This window comes from Corvus cornix, chromosome 8 (genome assembly GCF_000738735.6).
Source record: "Corvus cornix cornix isolate S_Up_H32 chromosome 8, ASM73873v5, whole genome shotgun sequence".
NCBI classification, from domain to species: Eukaryota; Metazoa; Chordata; class Aves; order Passeriformes; family Corvidae; genus Corvus; species Corvus cornix.
In genome coordinates this window covers 24,662,005-24,680,142 of record NC_046338.1, presented here as the reverse complement: position 1 = coordinate 24,680,142, position 18,138 = coordinate 24,662,005, and the positions used below count along the sequence as shown (strand labels likewise).

Below are 18,138 nucleotides of genomic sequence, written 5' to 3'. Positions count from 1 at the left end.
CACAGAAACTCTGTGATGGCACAAGATGATCTGGCAGAGAATCCCAGCTCTTACCAGTTCACTGTTCAAATACAAAGAGTCTGGGTGAAAATGCCCATTATAAGGTACGGAAGTGTCTGGTGAAAGTCACTTGTGTTCCTGTGATCTCACAGTTGAGGCTCTTTGATTGAAACCAAAGAAATATGGAAGGCATTTGGGAAATGTCTTTGTATCAACTTGAATCAACTACGATCTCACAAATACATGTGATCTTTGTGCTTGTCCTACCCTTGTGTGTCCCTCAGTCTTTTTGGTCAATTCAGCAAGGCCATGAGTCCGTTAGAAACGCAGGTAACTCAGTGCTGGTGTGAGCAGAGCAGCTCACCTGGGAGAGATGGCCAGGCACTTTCTTCAGCAGATACCTGCAGTCAAGGTGTGAAAAAGTCTAAAGCTGGCTCTGGGCGGGTACAAAGAAAAGCTTTTAACAAATCTAAAAGACCAGAGACACTTCAGTCAGAAATGCTGTGTACAGATTCAGCTTTACTGTGCTCCGGGGTAGGCAGAGCTTCCTGTGCAAGAGGTAGTGTAAATGCAGCTGGCTGGGCACCATCAGCAAATGGAGGACAGTACTGGCAGTGGTCTAAGAAGTCACTTCAATGCTTTTCCCTCTGTTCTCCCTCAGTTTCGGAAGCACCTGACGTCGTGTCCCGGATAACGCAGTACATAGCAGGGGCAAACTGTGCACACCAGCTGCCCATTGCTGAAGCCATGCTGACGTACAAACAGAAGAGGTATGTCCCCCTCGTCCTGCTGGCTCCCAGGATGAGCCAGGTTGAAAGCAAAGTGCTTTTCTCGTGTCATGCCAGCAGTCTGAAAAGCACTCCAAACGGCAAAACCCTTGGGAGCCTCACGGTAGCCTGTACCCAGTGATGTGTCCCACTCAGTGGATCCACAGCAGTGGGGCTACTTTAAGTGCAGTGATTCTTTTTTTTGAAGATGTAAGTGGTTTGGGGAAATGGGGGCTAAGCAGGATGGGTGATGGACAGATTCTGTGTGCTTAGGTTCCAGAGATCTCTAACCACAGCAACCTTACGTGTGTAAGACTGGACCTTGACATTCCCCCACAAAGTGTCTTCCATGAGACCTGACCTTTTTACATTGGTATTTAGGGAACTAAGCCCCTTTCTTTTTGGAGTGTAAATAGCAGAGCTTCTTGCAGGAGACACAAATCCTTGTTGATTGGCAGTTGCAAGATATCAGGACTCCTGCTGAGGAGGGCTGACATTCAGCGGGTTTTATTTCAACGTTTCTTAAGGGATAAGTAGCCTGTAGGAGGGAGGATTGGGGCCTGAAAACAAGATTCAGGAGTATGTAGGGCCTCCTGTGGCCATGGGTCCAGGAAGAAGAGTAACTGTTACTGAAGGGTAGAGAAGCACTGTTGCCAAGGGACAGAGGAGAACAATAGATTTGAACTCAGCTCATGTGAGTTTTCTCAGTTAGGGACCAGAAAATCCCTATGAGGCGTGGATGTTGTTAATTGTTAATTCCTTCAATTTGATTTTTCATTTTTGCTCCGTTAACATCCCTCATTGGTGTCTCCTTTGCCTAAGAATTGGGAGAAATTAAAATTGTGGGTAGAGTCACCTTTTTCCCTCCTTTTTGGAAATTCTCATTGTATATTGCTTTTCCATTCCTGTGTCTGCTCTCACATTACTGTGCAGAAATGATTCAGTGAAATTTCACCCATTCTACGTGTTTTTCCTGTATTTCCAGACTGACTAGTCAAGTAAGAGACTAGTCTAGTCTCTTCATGTATTTGTGGACTTTGTAAAGTTAACATTATAATAAGGATGAAATTTAAAGGCCTACAGAGTACTTGAAGCTCTTGCCTTCAGTTTTCCATTTTGTTTTTGGTGTGAAGGCTTACCTTAGTTACCAGCAGGGAGATCAGACACCCCAGTGCAGTGTGAGCCCCTTCTGAGCTGCCTGGTTCTTTCTCTGCACCCTTCAGGTGCTGGGTTCTGCACTGCTTTCCACTGCCTCCTCCACTCTGTTACAGCTTCATTTTTGTCATTAACGCACATTTAAACATTTTGAGTTTCTAATGTGTCCAGAAAGGTCAAATCAGCACCTTGTTGGAAAAATCTGAAATGCATTTGAGCAAGCCCTGCTCTTACCCCTCCCAGCAATGTGCAGGACAGCTTTACCAAGCTGTATGATCCATTTGGGTTTTACACCCTTTGGACACTGGTACCATGCCTGAAGCTGTTCATAGTTTTAAGTTAGGAGGTTATTGGGAAGAGAGATTGCTGAAACTCATAGTCAGACTCTGGCATAGCCTGCAATCTCTCAGTATTTCTGTGTGTCTGCCTTAAAATAACTTCTGCTTTCAAGTCAGTACCCCATGAGAGTGAGTCAGAGGAACAGGCTCTCCAATGCAGCATGGGCAGTTGTCGCCTGTGTGCCTTCCTTTAGGAATGGGGGTCTCTGTCATTGGCAGCAGCTTAGGGAGGGTATTGTCAAAAACAACACAGAAATTGTGTCTCCATTAGCACTATCTAAACGAATGCATCGCTTTGTTGTAAGTATAATAACACGTTTGTCTTTTTCTTTGGTTGCTTCCTGAAAAGGAAAAAGAGCTTTCATTTTGATTTTACCATAAGGTATCAGTTCCTTTTAGGTTCCCTCTCCCATCTCCTATCTCTTTTCCCAGTGAACTGGTCTTTTGTGCCTTGTTTAACAGTTCCTGCGGGTCTGGGATGCACAGTTTGTGCTTTAGGTTAAGTTCTGCTCGCTGCTTTGAAACTATGGCATCTGCTGGCAGAATGCTTAGTTGAAAATGACTGCTGTGCCTTTGGACCACACATTTGGGTTCCCAGGATGTAGACTGAGTGGGAATGAAGGAGTTGTTGAGAGAGTAGCTTAGAGCAGTACAACATGGAGAAGGTGAGGTTTTTTCTTACCTTTTCCCTTAGCCATCAGAAGATAACAGTGTAGCTCCAGAAGGATCAGGACTGAGAAAAGGCTTTTCAGTTCCCATCTGTTGGAACTGGAGTGCTGTAGGTGCCACTCAGGGGCTCAGGGTGGGGTTCAGCTGTGCAGACCAAGTGCAGACCAGCAAATCTCCTTCCTGTAATCAAAAATTTGAGGACTAGTCTCTTACTGGCAGGGTATGACAAACATATGGGACTTCTCTGCGCTTAAGAAAGAGAAGACAGATGTATGCTAGCAGTGGAGCTGTGCTCTCCGAGCTGCCCCCAAAACCTCCATGCTCTGCAGGGTCCCCTGCTTTGAATCATATGCTTATTGGACATTGTTTATTTTGTGCTCAGCACACAAAGTTACTGCAACTCCCTCTCCCTTGAGGCCAGAGGTGAGTGGCTTCTCCAAGGCCAGTTTTCAGGGCAGTGGTCCGGGTAGAAACAAGCAGCGCTACCTACAAATTCATTGCAAGAGAAATCTCTCAGAACCCTGGCATTTGCTCTGTTAAACAAGCCCTAGTGGTCCAAGGAAAGCCAAGCCAGTCTCTAGGATGTAGCTGTATGTGATGAGCTGCTTTATAACTTTCTTGCCAGCTGTCCCTATTCTGACTGACCCTGCTCCCTTCCCGTGCCCTTGTTCTGTTTGTTATGGCAAAGGTTGGCGCATGTACTGCCTGTGATGGACTGCAATGGTGCCAAAGCTTTGTCCTGGTCTTCTGGAGCATCTGCTGACCTTACCTGAAAGCGGGGGGCTGGCAATGAGGAAAGGGGTTCAAGAAGGAAATGGAGTGCCATTGCAGTTCCTCTGAGTTACACTGGGTGACTGACTCTATCTGTGAGCTCTGGGAGAAGTCCTGGTTGCTGAATTGTGAAGGAACAGTGCAATCCAGGCCACACCTGGGGACCTGAGACCATGGGGACAGGGTTGGGCCTCTCACTAGGAGGGGCATGTCTCTCTGCATTGTTTTCTTGAAAGAAACCCTGTGGTATTTGAGGTCTGAGATTCAGCACTCATTCCCAGTGCAGCTGGACTGCTGGGCTGGCGTCACCCACTGTAATTCAGTGCCCAGCACAGTTCAGCTCATGCCATGTGGCTTCTGGATAGCCCTTGCATGAATCTGGGGAGCAGCCTGGCTGTTGGAAGTGGCAGCACTATTCACTTGTCAGGGCAAGGGCTGGATCACTGCCTGCCTGGTTATGTGTTTACCAAAAGCTTTTGGGACCACTTCCCAGCTCTTGCTCCCAGTTCCCTTGGATTGGAGGGCTCCTGGGCAGTCGGAAGCACGGATTACACTTCTTTCTGCCTGCTGTGTGTCTCAGAGGCCCTGCAGGGCAGTGGCTAAGCAGAGTCCAGGTCATTGCTCTGGGTGCTTCTCCTCAAACACACCCTGCAGCAGTTGCTGAACGTGAACACGGCTGGTGAAGAGGGCTGCGGTCCCGCCTCTGGCTCAGCAGAGCCCACGTTATCTGGCTGGTTACTGCAGGAAACTCCTTGAGCAGCTGCTGGAAATGCAACAGGAGTGCAGCAGAGGAGAGTCAAAGCTCAAGAAATTATGGGTGTCCTGTTGACTATGTCCAACCTGCCATAGCAATGTGAAGAATGCTGGACAGGAGGTGTTTGGGAAGGCTGAGAGGAGACTCTTCTGATGTGTTGTGAGGACATGGAGTTGCTTTGTCCCCTTTTGGTTTGACCCTGGTGGAACCAGGACAGTGTTAGCCAGCAGACAGCTGGAGTTGCCCAGTGGGCAGGACAGATTTCATACCATAGATAAACCTTGGAGAGGTTTTGGATTGCATGGATAAGCCTTGGATTGCCTGGGGTGAAATGGCCTAGAGTCCTGCTAGTCCTTCAGTGATAGAACTCCTCTCTTTCCTGTTGCCTCCTTCAGGACCTGACTGGAATAAAGGGAGTGCCTGAGACCCTCCTAGTTAGAGAGATGACACATCAATAACTGCTACAAATCACAAACTGGGGCCAGGTTTGGCTTTAAGTTACAGCTGAGGTACCAGGGCCTTCAGAAGCCCTGTGGGTAAAAAAAAGCCTTGGGCATGTGGGGGTTAACCCTCTGCAGCCTGGGAATCTGTGCAGCTGAGGTAATGAGGGGAAGCTGCCTTTCCAGAGATGGGAGATATTTTAGTTGCAGGGCTGTGGTAGGAGGACGAATCAAAGCAGCTGTTACCAAGGTAAAAGGATTCTGAATTAATGTTTTGGGATCTTGAGATCCTGAAGAACAAAAATTGGGAAGAGCATGAAGGAGGAAATGAAGAACAAGCATGGTCTTTTCTTCCATCCACGTGAAGAGCAGCTGTTTTGATAAGCTGCATTTTCAGAGACACATGTGCAAGACCAGAGTTCCCAAGAGGACATGTGACAGTACTAGGCTAGCTGAGCTGAAATCCAGCTGGATTGCTTCAGGAACAGCCTGTGCATCATTGTGAGCGGTGATAAATGGTGACTGAAGCAAACGATGTATTTCAGAATTGCCCCTGAGCTCTCCGCAGTAGGAATCAATGCTCCCAGGGGGAATGAGAATGAGTTTTATGCTGGAATTGGGCATGGTTTGTTTTTTCAGAGCTCGGAGCAAACCCATGCAGTAGTAGCTGAGAGATGACTGGGTGGCTGTTGTGCTTCCCTCACTTAGTCAGTGGAACTCACTTTCTGCCAGCCATCAAGCCCATGGAACTAAACGAAAGAGAAGAGAACTGAGCCTCTGTTCTGTGCCTCTCCCAACAGCTCTGTGGTTTTCTCTTTTCCCTTTGCAAAACTGGAGCTGGAAATGTCGTGTTCGTAGGAGATGTGTTTGCTGGGGACCTGCAGCTGTGTTTGCAAAGATGTGACCTTTCTGCCTTCCAACACGGAACCAGGGACTTGGTCCTGTGCTTCAGGAGACCCATGAAGGTGCAGTGCCTGAGGGTGTGAGGTAGGAAGGGAGCAAAGGCCCTGGCTTTGCCTTAAGGATGGATAAGCAGAGCCGAACCAAAGTGAGAGGCTGTTTGCAAAATCATGTTCTGCTTTGGACCACGAGGGAGCTCTGGCTGAGTCACTGCAGTTTTATGTCATTCTTTCCATGGGGCTTAGAGGAAAGTGTCCAACCTGTGCTGATCACACAATGATGAAGAACCTTTGTGCATTTGGTGCATTTCTGGTCAGTGCTGGAAACAGCCCAGAAATACCCACAGTATTTATGCTACTCCCAGCTAAATTCTGGATGAAAGGAATGCTGGATGGTTTTTTTTTTGACCACTGGGGGATGCACAGGAAGAGAAACATGAGAAGTCTCAGTGTTTGTCTGCTTCCTACCTGTTTCCTGTGCTCAGTCACTGAGAAATGTGTGTCTTGCCTGTGCAGTCACTTCCCTCTGCTGAACCATAGTTCCTTGAAAACATGTGGATGTGCTCCTGTGGTCTTCTCCTCACCCTGTGGGTCCATCTCTAATCTCTGTTGCCATTGAAGGGAGCAGTGGCTCTGCAGGCCCTTCTTGCCTGCCTTCCTCCTCACTCAGCTCTTCCTCATCTTTGTCGAGTCTCCCCTTAATTCCTGCTAGGTTTGGCTGTGGCCTTCGTTGCTGGCCATTCTCCACCCTCCGGTTTCTGAACCCTGGGCAGGGCCCAGATCAAGAGGGGCTTTCCAAACGTGTAGTGTTGTCTCCAGCTGTTTCTGGGACACGGTGTGCCTTTTGTTCAGCTTGGTTTAGCTGTTGGTGTGTGCCCTGGTGCCCGACCTCTCCGGTGTGCCTGTGGAAGGGCCTGCGAGCTCCCAGCGGCAGGAAGCGTGTGTGAGTGTGCGTGTGAGCGTGAGGGCACGTCCTTGCTGGTGCTTTACCAATAACCACGTGTCACGGCTTGTAACCTGCGGCAGGGCCACTGCTTTGGCGGTGCCAGGATGTGCAAGCTATGGCACATGGCTCCACGGGGGGGACGCCTGGAGGCCGTGCGTGCAGAGCGCCTCAGGTACTAGTAAGTAACACCCAGTTCTCCGTGTTGTTGTGGCACAGATCCATTTCCTTGCAGTAGGAGGCCGTGTGTCTGTGATGACTGCCATGCCATTCAAGCATGTTTCTCTGTGGAGCGTGAGGGAGGGAGGCAGAGCCCTTCTCCCCCAGACGTGCCATAGGTTGCGTGCTCCTCCCTCCCGTGCAGGCTCTTAGTGCTGGCAGGGGGCCTTGAGAGGAGCGTGGGACTGGCGCTTGCATCCTGTCCGTCCCTGCTGCATGCTGGAATGCAACGTATGGAGTGAGTATGGTGCCTGGGGTGCAGGCAAGCTGCTAACAACTCTCTTCTCTTTGCCTTTAGCCCTGACGAAGAGTCTTCACAGAAGTTCATTCCCTTTGTCGGGGTGAGTGTTACCATGGTTGTGCTGTCTCAAGCAAGCTCGAATATGTTCACAGGTGTTAACCTAAACTTAACAGGTTTCTGGAGTAGAGCAGAAGCCATTGGGTGCTCCAAGGCAGATTATCAGCGTGAGAATCTGATGGTTGGATGCAGCTGCCTGATATGTAAGCAAACCTCTAAGACACTTCAGCAAACTACAGGGTTTATTTTACTCCTCAGACAGGAATGTGATGTGTCCTTGGAAACCTGATCACAGGGATGCTGTGCCCAGCATTGCCCTGGTTGATTGTTTTGGCCAAATTTGTTATTCCAGTGTCAGTCCTCAGCATGCTTGTCACTAATGGTCTCCCATCCTCTTAGTATCCCGTCTATTCCTGGGAAGTAGAGAGTACATCCCAGCAGGGACATGATTTATACCGCTGTTATGTATTTGGGACAGTAGTCCCTAGTTTTTCCTCCTGTCCTTAAGTGTTCCTATCTGAGGTGCCAAGTGCCAAGTATCTGGTCAGGGCTGTGTTTGTTCCTCTGTCAGTGTATTTTGTGCACTGTGCTCTTTGCCTTTTCTAGCTTCCCTCCCCTTATTTGATCATGCTCTTCAATTCGTTAAGTTTTGGGTGTAAAGTCATTGGCCACAAGAAATGCCTTGGCTACTCTTCAGCTCTTGGATGTCCTCTTCCCAGTTTGTGCTGCTGTCTTGTAGCTTCTCTCTGGCATGCTGGCCTTGCTGTGCCTGCTCTGTGTGAAGCTGACATGTGCACGTCCCCTTTGTGTCCGAGGGTGCGTCAGAGCTAATCTGAAATCCCAAGGCATTTAAAGAGCTTAGTCTCTCTTGCCCTCAGGCTGACCCTGCTTTCACTCTGGTGTCTCCTCACAGTGAGAGTCTCTCTCTGCAGTATTCCTGAGATGACAATCTACTTTTGTTTGTTGAAGAAGAGATGCCTTCTGCAAAAGTGGACAGACACATCTACCCAATTTGTTCCCTGCTGATGAGCTTTGCTGGGAGCTTGTATGAACTCCAATTTCTAGTGATGAACTATTCTTAGAAAACAGCTATTTCACCTTTCCCAGTAATGTGAAAAGCCCAGAGGACTTGGAACATCCCAGACTGTTGTTGGGCTCTGCAAGCTTTTCTTCAGGACTGATTTAGTCTCTTATTATGTGCAAGCAAATGGGGCTCAGAATGTTTATCCAGTTGCTCTAAAATGATTGTTGTCCTCACATTAGTACTGCTTTTCCATCTGGTTTTGATTATCTGAAAGTGGTGGAAGAGTGAACGGCTTTGTTGTGTATATAATGTTGCCAACCCCCCCCAAAAATCTTGCCTTGAAAGCACAGACTGACTTCCTAAGTCATCTGGTGATGAGGATCAAGTCAGTGCTGCTTGCTCTTGATTCTGAAGCATTCCTGACACAGTAATTCCCCATTAAACACATCTGAAGAGACTGAAAGGCCAGTTGCAGGTGTCTCACAAATTCTGAGGCTGAACATGAACACTGAGGCTGTTTCCCTCAGGTGCAGCCTGCTCAGAGCTGTTGGACAAGGGAGAGAGCCAGCAACTTCTGGGTTTGCAGCTCCTGATGTTGGCTGCACTCTTGGCTTTTGGGGTGCAAAACCTGATGTCCTGCAGCTGGATTGTGCAGTCTTTGACCCAGAAATGAGCAGAGCAGTGCTGTGCTGCTCAGCTGGGCTCAAAGTGGTGGGAGTGGAGCCTCACAGGGAGCCAGATGGATGCAAAAGCCAGGGTCAAGCTGCGTTGGGCTGACAGCCAGTTGCCAGGAGAGTTAACAGGATGTGCCTCTTTCTGGAGGGAAAGGGGGCTGGCTGCTGCAACTTCCCTGGATGGAGGCATGTTGGAACTGCAGTGTTCTCATGCACCTCCCTGAGTGGAGGGAAGGGAAAGTGTTTAAACTTGTGTTCTTCCCATGTGTCTGAACTTCAGCATCTTCAGTCAGCCAACAAGGAGGAAAAGGCCAGAAGAGATTTCCTGTCTGGCTTGCAGATCAAGGTGGCTGCAGGCAGTTTTCTGTGTTGCTTGTCCCTTCCTTAACTCTGCTCCTCTTGTTCACAGCCAGTGACAGTCTGTGAAACATTGTCTTGGCATTTAACACATACAGCACAAATGGCTGCTGCACTCCAGAGCCTGATTTGTTGCCCTTTGGATGGAGACTGGCCAAACTGAGCTACAGCCTCCTTCTCCCAAGCCCCTCAGGAAGCCTGTGCACACACTGCTGAATTTGTGATGGCTTTTCCAAGCCTGCATCCACCATGAGAATCCACCAGAGAGCCTGACAACTCTCCAAGATCTACTGCTGAGCATACCTCTCCAAACTCTGCAAAGCGTTTTGCTTCTAATAATTAATTTTTTTTTTTTTTTGGGATCCCATATTACAGAAATGTGCTCCCTAGAGATGTGGTCCAGACATGGTCGTGTCTGAACTTAATGACCTTCTATTTTCAAACTACACAGTCTGCGTGACATCATTTCTCATTCTAAAGCAGGTTTTATTGACCTGAGCTCCCTTTGCAGCTCTTTCCCATTTGTCAGCATTTGTATAGGGCAGACATTAGCCCTGGTTTCTTAAGGACCTTCAAAAGGGTCTCTTCTCTGCAGTGTTAAGAGTAATGATCCCTGTGTATCATACCAGATTATCACTACAGAAGGTCTCTGCTTTTGTATCACCAAGGACCAGTTTATCTTTCGAGGCATAGTGTGTTCTCAGGAGTTTGTTTGCAGCATGTTCTGTTCCACAAATTATTGCCAGTGACATTTACCATTAATCTTAATGTGCTAGCTGGTGGTTGGCCACACACATTTGTACCCTTATTACAGTGTCATTTGGATCGTTCTGACCTGTCCATGTGGTGGTTTGTCTGCCTCCAGAGGCTTTGCTAGGGGCTTTATCTTCTTTGTTGGACACTTCCCTTGTTTAGAGAATAGAAAACTCTGATGAGAAACTGTGCTTTGTTGCTTCTATGGTTTCCTAACAAACCCCAAGTATGCCGCACCCTGGCAGTGGCTGCTCTTGAGCAATGGAAGCAGTGTGTCTGTAATTAGCAGGTGTATCAAAGCAGTGCTGAAGGGATATTTATGACCCTTTTTCCTCCCACAGGTGCCACAGGCCCTGTAGTTGCCATAGCTTGGAGCTGATGGGCTGTTCAGAGCTGGGCAGGTCTGTAACAGCACTGTAGGGTCTGTCCTTTGTGCTGTCAGTGCTGCCCTTTGAGTAGGTCAGGGAAGGGCTGTGAGCTGGCACTGCATGGCTGGACATTGCCAGGACCTGCCTGGCTCTTAGAAGACTCTTTAACTACTCTGACTGCAGGGACAGTGTCATGGAGCCTTCAGAGATGAACTTAATTCTGGGGTTTGGGCTCCTGAAGTTCAGGGGGCTCTTGTTTGACAGAGCTCTTCTGTTTTGCTCCCTTTAGGTGGTGAAGGTTGGAATAGTGGAACAATCTTCTGCAACATCAGGTAAGGAACATCTTGTGTGTGCTTTCTGTGTCATACAGGCAGTGGGAGCCTGACTTCACAGGCTGAACAGACTTGTCCATTGCTGATGCCTTGGAGCTCTGTGAGGTGGAATTGGATTTTATTAGCTCCCAGTGGCTTGTCTGCAGAAAGAGAGCCCTCTCTTGGGAGAGGCCCTTTTTCTTGTTACTTTACATGGTGCTTCAGGCCAGGTGAAATTCCCACACCTTCATCTAAGGAAGCTCTACTCTCACATTTGTGCAAACACCATTTTTCTAATGTGTATTGTCAGTAGGGTGGATTCACTGTTAGAGTAGTTGAAGGTTCCTGCTTCAAGCTGAGCAGCCAGTTCATCAGAAGTTCATGCCTGTCTCCCTACACTGGGCTCAGTTGCTGAGTAAAATTGATCTCAGTGCCTGGGAACTTTAGGGTGGGCAAAGTTTTAGACCCATTTTTTTTTTAGTGGGGGAGTGCAAGGCTGATATACAGGATACTGTCTGCTTACATATGCAGACGTGGGGTAGTGCTATTTTGTCAACGTGAACTTATTTTTTCCTCCTTCCATACGCACAGGAATATTGTTTTCCTTGTGTTGGGACTGTTTCTTGTATTGTTCCACTGTCATACCCAGATTCTTGTGGCCTGGGTCACACATAGGTTTGTGCATGGAGGCAGCCCTTCTGTGGGTCACTCCTTGCTGCCACACTGCTCCCACCATCCTGAAGGGCCAACGTGAAGGGGATGAAACCTTGATTTTGGAGGGTGGAGGCAGATTGAATGGGGAGATCCCTGTGATCAGCCCACAGGTACTGGATTCCAAGAGTGATGCTGCCCTGCAGTGGTTGCACGGGGAGATTCCCTGTAGGAGATCAATGGGCTGGGCTGTGGCTGTGCAGGAGGCTCAAAATCAGCTGGGAGCAAACCCCTAGAGAGCAGATGCCAAATGAGGAACCCACAGGAGTATGAATGTCTGTGCCTGCCTCTTACCCAGACACATAAAGCCCTTCAGAAGCATGGAGACAGTCAGAACTGATGGGCCAGCTGACCTCTGGATTGAACCTGAGCAAAACCTGTGCAGGAGGAGTAGGGACAAGGAGATTGAGCTTCATCCCAGTGTTCTGTGCCGTGAGACAAACCCAGACAAACAGTATGACTTCCTTTCTTTAAGGTGACTCTGATGACGCGGCTCCCTCAAGCTCCGTTGTCCTTTCTTCCACCCCGCCTTCTGTGTCTCCTGCTGTGAAAGAAGCCTCCCCCACGCCCCCTTCCTCACCGTCTGTTACAGGCAGCTTCTCGTCCCCAAGGTAAACCATGTTTTGTCTCCTTACAGCTCCCTTGGCTGGCTTATCTGGCATACACATGGCAGAGAACTCCTCCAGAGAAAAACCCATAGTTCTCTCTTCATCCCTAGCAAACATTTGGAGTTGTCACCTTCCCCCTTCACCTCTTTTGCCTCTGGAGTGACTGTGTCCTTGCTAAGGCCGACAAGGAGCTGGGGAGGGCAGGGGGGATTGGATTTTACACTTAGTAGGAAGGTTGCATGTCTCAAGGGCAGGATTCTATTGGGACTATATGTATTCAAAAAAATTACTGACTTAATACACGTGGGTGCCAGACTAATCCCTCATGGTTCTTATGTTTTTAATGGCCAAATGAGTCAGAGTGACTTTTGAAGGAGCTGGTGACTTTCTCTGTGAGGGTAATGCTGGCAGTTGTAAGGTGGCATGGTGGAACTGCAGTTCCCATTCACATGTGTGCCTGAAAGCACATCTGAACAGCAAGGAGACTGCACCTAGAGGTAATATTAAGCCCTGGTTTAGCTGAAATTTTTAGGGTTGAAGGGAGGAAACCCTTAGAAAGCTGCCAGTAAGACTTGCCCTGGCCAGGCCTCTTCATTTTGTTGCTGCACAAAACGTTGGTGTAGCTGTCTAACACTTTGTGTGCAGTTTTGGTACTCAGAAGCATTTGGCGAAGTTCCCCTTGATTTCGTCAGCTTCCCATAACTTTTAAGGGAGCGTAGCAGCACTCTGATGAGAAGGGGAGACCAGAAGCATTTGGATTCTGGAGTTTAGGAGTGGAGAGGAAAGAGATAAGCCACTCAAGTTTTGCAAAGTCAGGGGGTTTTGTGTTTGTTGAGGGTGGCAGAGCACTGGAACAAGTGCCCAGGGAGGATGTGGAGTCTCCTTCTCTGGAGACATTCCAAACCCACCTGGATGCGTTCCTGTGTCACCTGCTCCGGGTGACCCTGCCTTGGCAGGGGGGTTGGACTGGATCATCTCCAGAGGTCTCTTCCAATCCTAACAGTTCTGGGATTCTCTGAAGTCTGTGGCACAAGACCTGGGCACACACAGTGACACTGCAAGAGGTCAGTTAAAAGGGAGAACGGAAGGGAGGGACCATGTCTTCCTCTGCTGCTTCTGTGGCAGCAGCATCAGCAGATCAAAGAGGGGTCAGACAAATTCATGGACAGCAGATCCATTAATGGATATTAAAGGATGCTTCAGGGATGTCCGCTCTAGCATCCCTAATCCTGTGATTGTCAGGCTGGGAAGTCCAAGGGCATGCTCTGAGGCTGGGCTTATGTACTCTCCTTAAGTAGCATCCCCTACTGTTCCTGTTGGAGACAGAATGGGGACCTTTTGTGCCCACTCCACAGTGCCCTGCAGGGACCTTTAACCTCTGACTTCTTAAACTGGCTTAAGAGTTCCCTTTTACCAAGAGGAAGTGGAGATGTGAAAGTCCCAGTTTAGGTGCCCAGCACTGGGAGATGTTAGTGGCTTGTTAGTGACTAGATGTTCGTGTTCACCTGTGCCAGGGGCCCGGCTTCCCAGGCCCCTCCTGTTGTGTCCCTGTGGTTTGATGGCAGGAGAGCCCTGTGTGCCCCAGGCTGTTGCAGCAGCAGCTGGCTGGCAGTGCAGAGAGCTGGAGGCTGTGCAGCCATAGATGTCACACACATTCTTGTGTGTGAGCTTTGTGTATGGGCTTTCCAAAGGTGGAAGTGGTTTGGGAACTGGTGCCCCCAAGAGTGTAGGGTATTAAAAGCTGAGAGCCATCGATGTGATAAATCTGAAGCTGACACCCCAGCTCTAGGAATCTGGTACTTTTTGGTTTCATATTGTGTGGTAAAATCATCAAGAAATGAGGAAGTGTAGGTTCAACATTGTTCCATCTCCCCTGATCTGTAAGTGACAGCACAGGGGGTGGAGGGTGACACAAACTGAATGATTAAGCCACGTGTTTAACTGGAATGGAACATAAAATCTTGCCTGGCCCTAGTGAACATTAGGATGCATTGTCTTTATGACTGAGTTGAGAAATGTGATGCAAAGGAGCCTTAAAACTCAAAGCAGCATCTCCAAAGCATCATCCTTAAAGAATCTCACTTCTGAATATTGCCCTGAGAACCAAAAACCTGGTTTTGGTCATCAAAGATGAACTCTGCTTTGCAGTCTGACTTTTAGCTGAATAAATGGCAAAGAAAATGAAAGGATTTGCTGAGAGGACTGTAATGATAGGACGTCCTTGCTTTACCTTGAGTTTCTTACTAGACAGGTGGTGCAGAGGGATGCATATTTCATTCAGGATCACAGATTTATCTTCCTTAACAACTGCCGTTTCTCAAATTGGGGACACAGACTGGTAGATAAATTTAGGTTTTTGTCTGGTACTTGTGTATTATTCAACACTGATGTCACTGTGTAGGAAGAAGTATAGGCTGTCACTTGTAGGTCTGCTGAATGATGAACCCCTGCTCCCCTCAGGGTTAGCAGTGAGAGGCAGGGGCAGGAAGGGGCTGGAATTTCCCAAGCTGCTCATCTTACCTTTTCTGGCTCAAGAAAGGCTGGCATCATTTGGTGATGCACGGCTGCTACCACATGATGCACAGGAGTTTTCAACAACAGATCATATCCTGAAATCTGCTGTTGTTTAGCAAACATCATAGGGCTGGCAGAACATTCTTCCAACAGTGGAATTCCCCAGCAAGTGGCAAGGCTTGGGGGGAGGCAATTGCCTTATGCCAACTCTGTTACAGGGAGCTGGGGTGAGCAGAGGTCCTCTTTGACCGGGTGGAGCATCTGAGCTGGAAGGGAAGCAGCTGGTGGCAGGAAGAGCTCATGAACACAGGAGATGGAAGCAAGTCAGGGAGCTTGGGAACTGAGTGCCTGATGTTCAAGGACCTGCCAAGTCTTTGTTCACCTCAGTTGAGAGTTGGTTTTGGCAGGGCTGTGCCTGGACAGAGTCACTCATCAGTGCTCAGGAGGCAGCAGCAAGGTGCTTACGGCCTCTTTTCCCCACTCAAAGATGAAGTAATCTGGACCACCTCAGGAGCTGCCTTTGCTGCTGTGTCACGGAACTCAGCACCATCTAAGGGAAGTGCTTGTGTGCTCCCTTTCCCACTGCTTGCCTCATGACTGTGCTGCAGGTCAGCTTGTCTTGGCTCACTGAGGTTCTGTGCTGCCAAGCTGATGCCACTGTACAAGGGGACTCAGGCTGCATCTCTAAGGGGTGACTTCTTGGGCTTCTGTAATTGCTGAGTCTCACTATGAAATGTCACTTCCTGATTTCCCAAAGAGCCAGCTGTTTATCCTCTGACCAGGAATAGCAGCCACTCTGACAAAACTCTGCTGAGAGGTGTGCAGAAATTACCTCCTTCTCTTGTTTTCCAGCCAGGGCCTCGGTGCTGAGTTGATGGGCCTGCAGGTGGATTACTGGATTGCAGCTCCACCTGTGGACAGAAAGAGAGACCCGGAGAAGAAGGACCCTTCCACTACCAAAAACACACTGAAATGCACTTTCCGGTCCCTCCAGGTCAGCAGGCTGCCTGCCAGTGGTGAGACTGCCACCACACCAACCATGTCTATGACTGTTGTGACAAAAGAAAAGAACAAAAAAGGTAAGGTGTCCTTCTGTCCCTGTCCTGCTGCTCCAGAGCTTCCTGACTTGTCAGTGCTGGATTATAGCCCCTTGGTCCTATTTTTATCCCCAAAATTCTAATCAGTTGATGAGAAGTGACTGCATAAAGTGATAGGGTTTGAAAGGGTGGTTCCTCTCTGTGAGGTAGAAAGGGGATGTGTTCATCCTGATGGCTGAACAGCTACGATGGTATAGCACAAAGGAACAAAGGTGGGGACAGAGCAAGCACATGCAGAAGGCCATGCTCTGGACAGCTTCCCTGTGCTCCTTGGGAGCCTGCTGGTGCTGTTTTGGGATGTTGGATTAGATAAGAGGCAGTTTGTGCCCCAACCACCAGTGAGGGTAAATGGGCCCCTCCTTTCTAACAGTGTGCTGGAAACTGGGGATAGCTGTACTTTCTGGGATGATATCCCCATCCTATGCGTCTTTAGCTCAAAAGATCCACAGAGAATAATAAAAGGCATGTAAGGGGAAAAAAAATAGCCCAGCAAGTATCACAGATCCCTGTGAGATCAGAAAACAGGAGTACCCCCTTAATTGGAGTCTAGGACCTCCTGCTCTCCTCCTGCACCCATCCCCACACTAGAGCCAGTGGGGTGATGCAGAACCTGGAGCAAAGTCCTGGGAAGAGCAGCTGAGGGTGTTTAGCCCAGAGAAAAGGAGGCTCAGGGTGACCTTATCACTCTCTACCACTGCCTGAAAGGAGGTTTTAGCAAGGTGGGAGTCAGTCTCTTCTCCAGGTAATGAGGGACAGGACATGAGGAAGTAGCCTCAAGGTTTGCCAGGGGAGATTTAGATCAGCTATTAGGAAAAATTTCTTCACAAGAAGTGTTGTGAAGCCCTAAAACAGGCTGCCAGGGCAGTAGTGAAGCCACCATCACTACATGCTTGGAGGTAGATGTGGCAGTTGGGGACATGGTTTAGTGGTGCAGTTGGCAGTGTTAGATTAGCAGTTCGATTCGATGACCCTGGAGATCTTTTCCAACCTCAGCAATTCCATGATTTTATAATTCTTATGCTTTTGTACAGAATGCTGCGCAGGTCAAAAGCAAGTAGAAGTTAAATACTCTCCTGCTCTTAAACTCGTGGCTTTATCTTCTCTAAACAAACTAAAAAAAAATGACATTTTAAACATTGTCAGTGATTTTATATTTGCTTCTGGCCTTGGTAATGTGAAACATTTTAGAAATTGAGAACAGCTCTGAAACAAAGTATTTTCAAGGAAGCAGCAAGGCAGTTCTGCACTTACATATTAGCTGCCAGTAGTTGTCCTTCACAGCATCCTCTGCCTGTCGGCCTGAGAGTCACTCCTGGTGGACTCTCAGAGAAGGCTGACAGAGCCTCCTGGACTGCAGGACACGGGTGCATAACCCTGCAGCCAAGTCACTCCCAGGCCAGCACAGCTGTGGCCCTGCTGGTACTGGAGCTGCCACCCCTGGTGACACCCTCTGTAAGTGTCGTGTCATTGGGAGAAGCGGTCCTGAGACACTCCAAATGTTCTTCCCTGGGGGTGGCCCAGCCTGCAGCAGAGGTGTTCAACACCACCAGCTTTTGTGGAACCAGCTTGTACATCTTTGCTCATGCATTTGGACAGTTCTTGGGGTACTGGACCCTTTTTTAATTCTCCTTATGCCTTCCCTATCCACTGGCTGCCCCCATTTTGTAGTCCCTCCTGCTCTCCAGGTGTCTGTGCAGCCCAGGCTGTGTTGGGCCACAGTCAGTGCTGCAGACCTGGCACTGCAGATACAGATGTTTTTCCTGCATGGTGTCCCAACAGAGCAGGAGTTACCTGAAGGTGCCCTTTGGGGTCAGGATTATGAGCTGGGAATGCTTCACATAGAGACACTTAGGGCTAAGATGCTCATGTGCATCAGTGATGGTGCTCAGCACTGACAGACTCTTGCCAAAAAGGGGGGATCTTAGAAGTAAGAGCTTTCTGGCATGAATGTTTAAATGCAAAAACTCAACCAAGTGTCAGTGCAGCTCCTGTGAGTGGCATAGATTCACTGTGTGCTGGTTTGATTTTCTTCCAGTGATGTTTTTGCCCAAGAAAACAAAGGACAAGGAAGTTGAGTCAAAGAGCCAGTGTATTGAAGGAATCAGCAGGTTGATTTGCACAGCAAAACATCAGCAGAACATGCTGCGTGGTAAGTGCAGTGCTTGCATCCCTTTGGGTGCTGGGGCAAGGCTCACATGCTGTGATTGTCCTCCAGGCAAAGGTCTGACCTGGTGTCCTGCCCTGTGCCCTGGAGCCAGCATGATGGGGATATTCCTGGGGAATGGGCTTTGGTGTATCCAGCATGGGGGAATGCTTTAATAGGCCTGGGGTATAGGAAAATCTTTAGCTAGCTCTGACTCAGTGCTCTGGATGAGGACAAGGGTTGGACAGGGCTCCATTCCCCTCTCTGTCATTTTCTGTTTCTCTTGCACAGCTGGTGCAAGTGGTGATTGGTGGTGGGTGGTGAC

General features: G+C 48.7%; 1 protein-coding gene across 8 annotated transcripts in view; it reads left to right on the top strand.

Annotated features, from left to right (window-relative positions):
- The window catches only part of PACS2 (phosphofurin acidic cluster sorting protein 2), a 77,930-nt gene that overhangs the window by 54,509 nt on the left and 5,283 nt on the right, over positions 1 to 18,138 (top strand). For 5 of the 8 annotated variants that reach the window (XM_039555810.1, XM_039555809.1, XM_039555814.1 and 2 more), the window contains 7 exons: positions 662 to 770; positions 2,610 to 2,642; positions 7,254 to 7,296; positions 10,719 to 10,761; positions 11,927 to 12,062; positions 15,426 to 15,652; positions 17,706 to 17,819. In XM_039555810.1, the coding sequence (XP_039411744.1) occupies positions 662 to 770; positions 2,610 to 2,642; positions 7,254 to 7,296; positions 10,719 to 10,761; positions 11,927 to 12,062; positions 15,426 to 15,652; positions 17,706 to 17,819 (705 nt within the window). The remainder of the gene's footprint in view (positions 1 to 661; positions 771 to 2,609; positions 2,643 to 7,253; positions 7,297 to 10,718; positions 10,762 to 11,926; positions 12,063 to 15,425; positions 15,653 to 17,705; positions 17,820 to 18,138) is intronic. The other 3 variants (XM_039555815.1, XM_039555813.1, XM_039555812.1) reach the window with 1 other exon arrangement.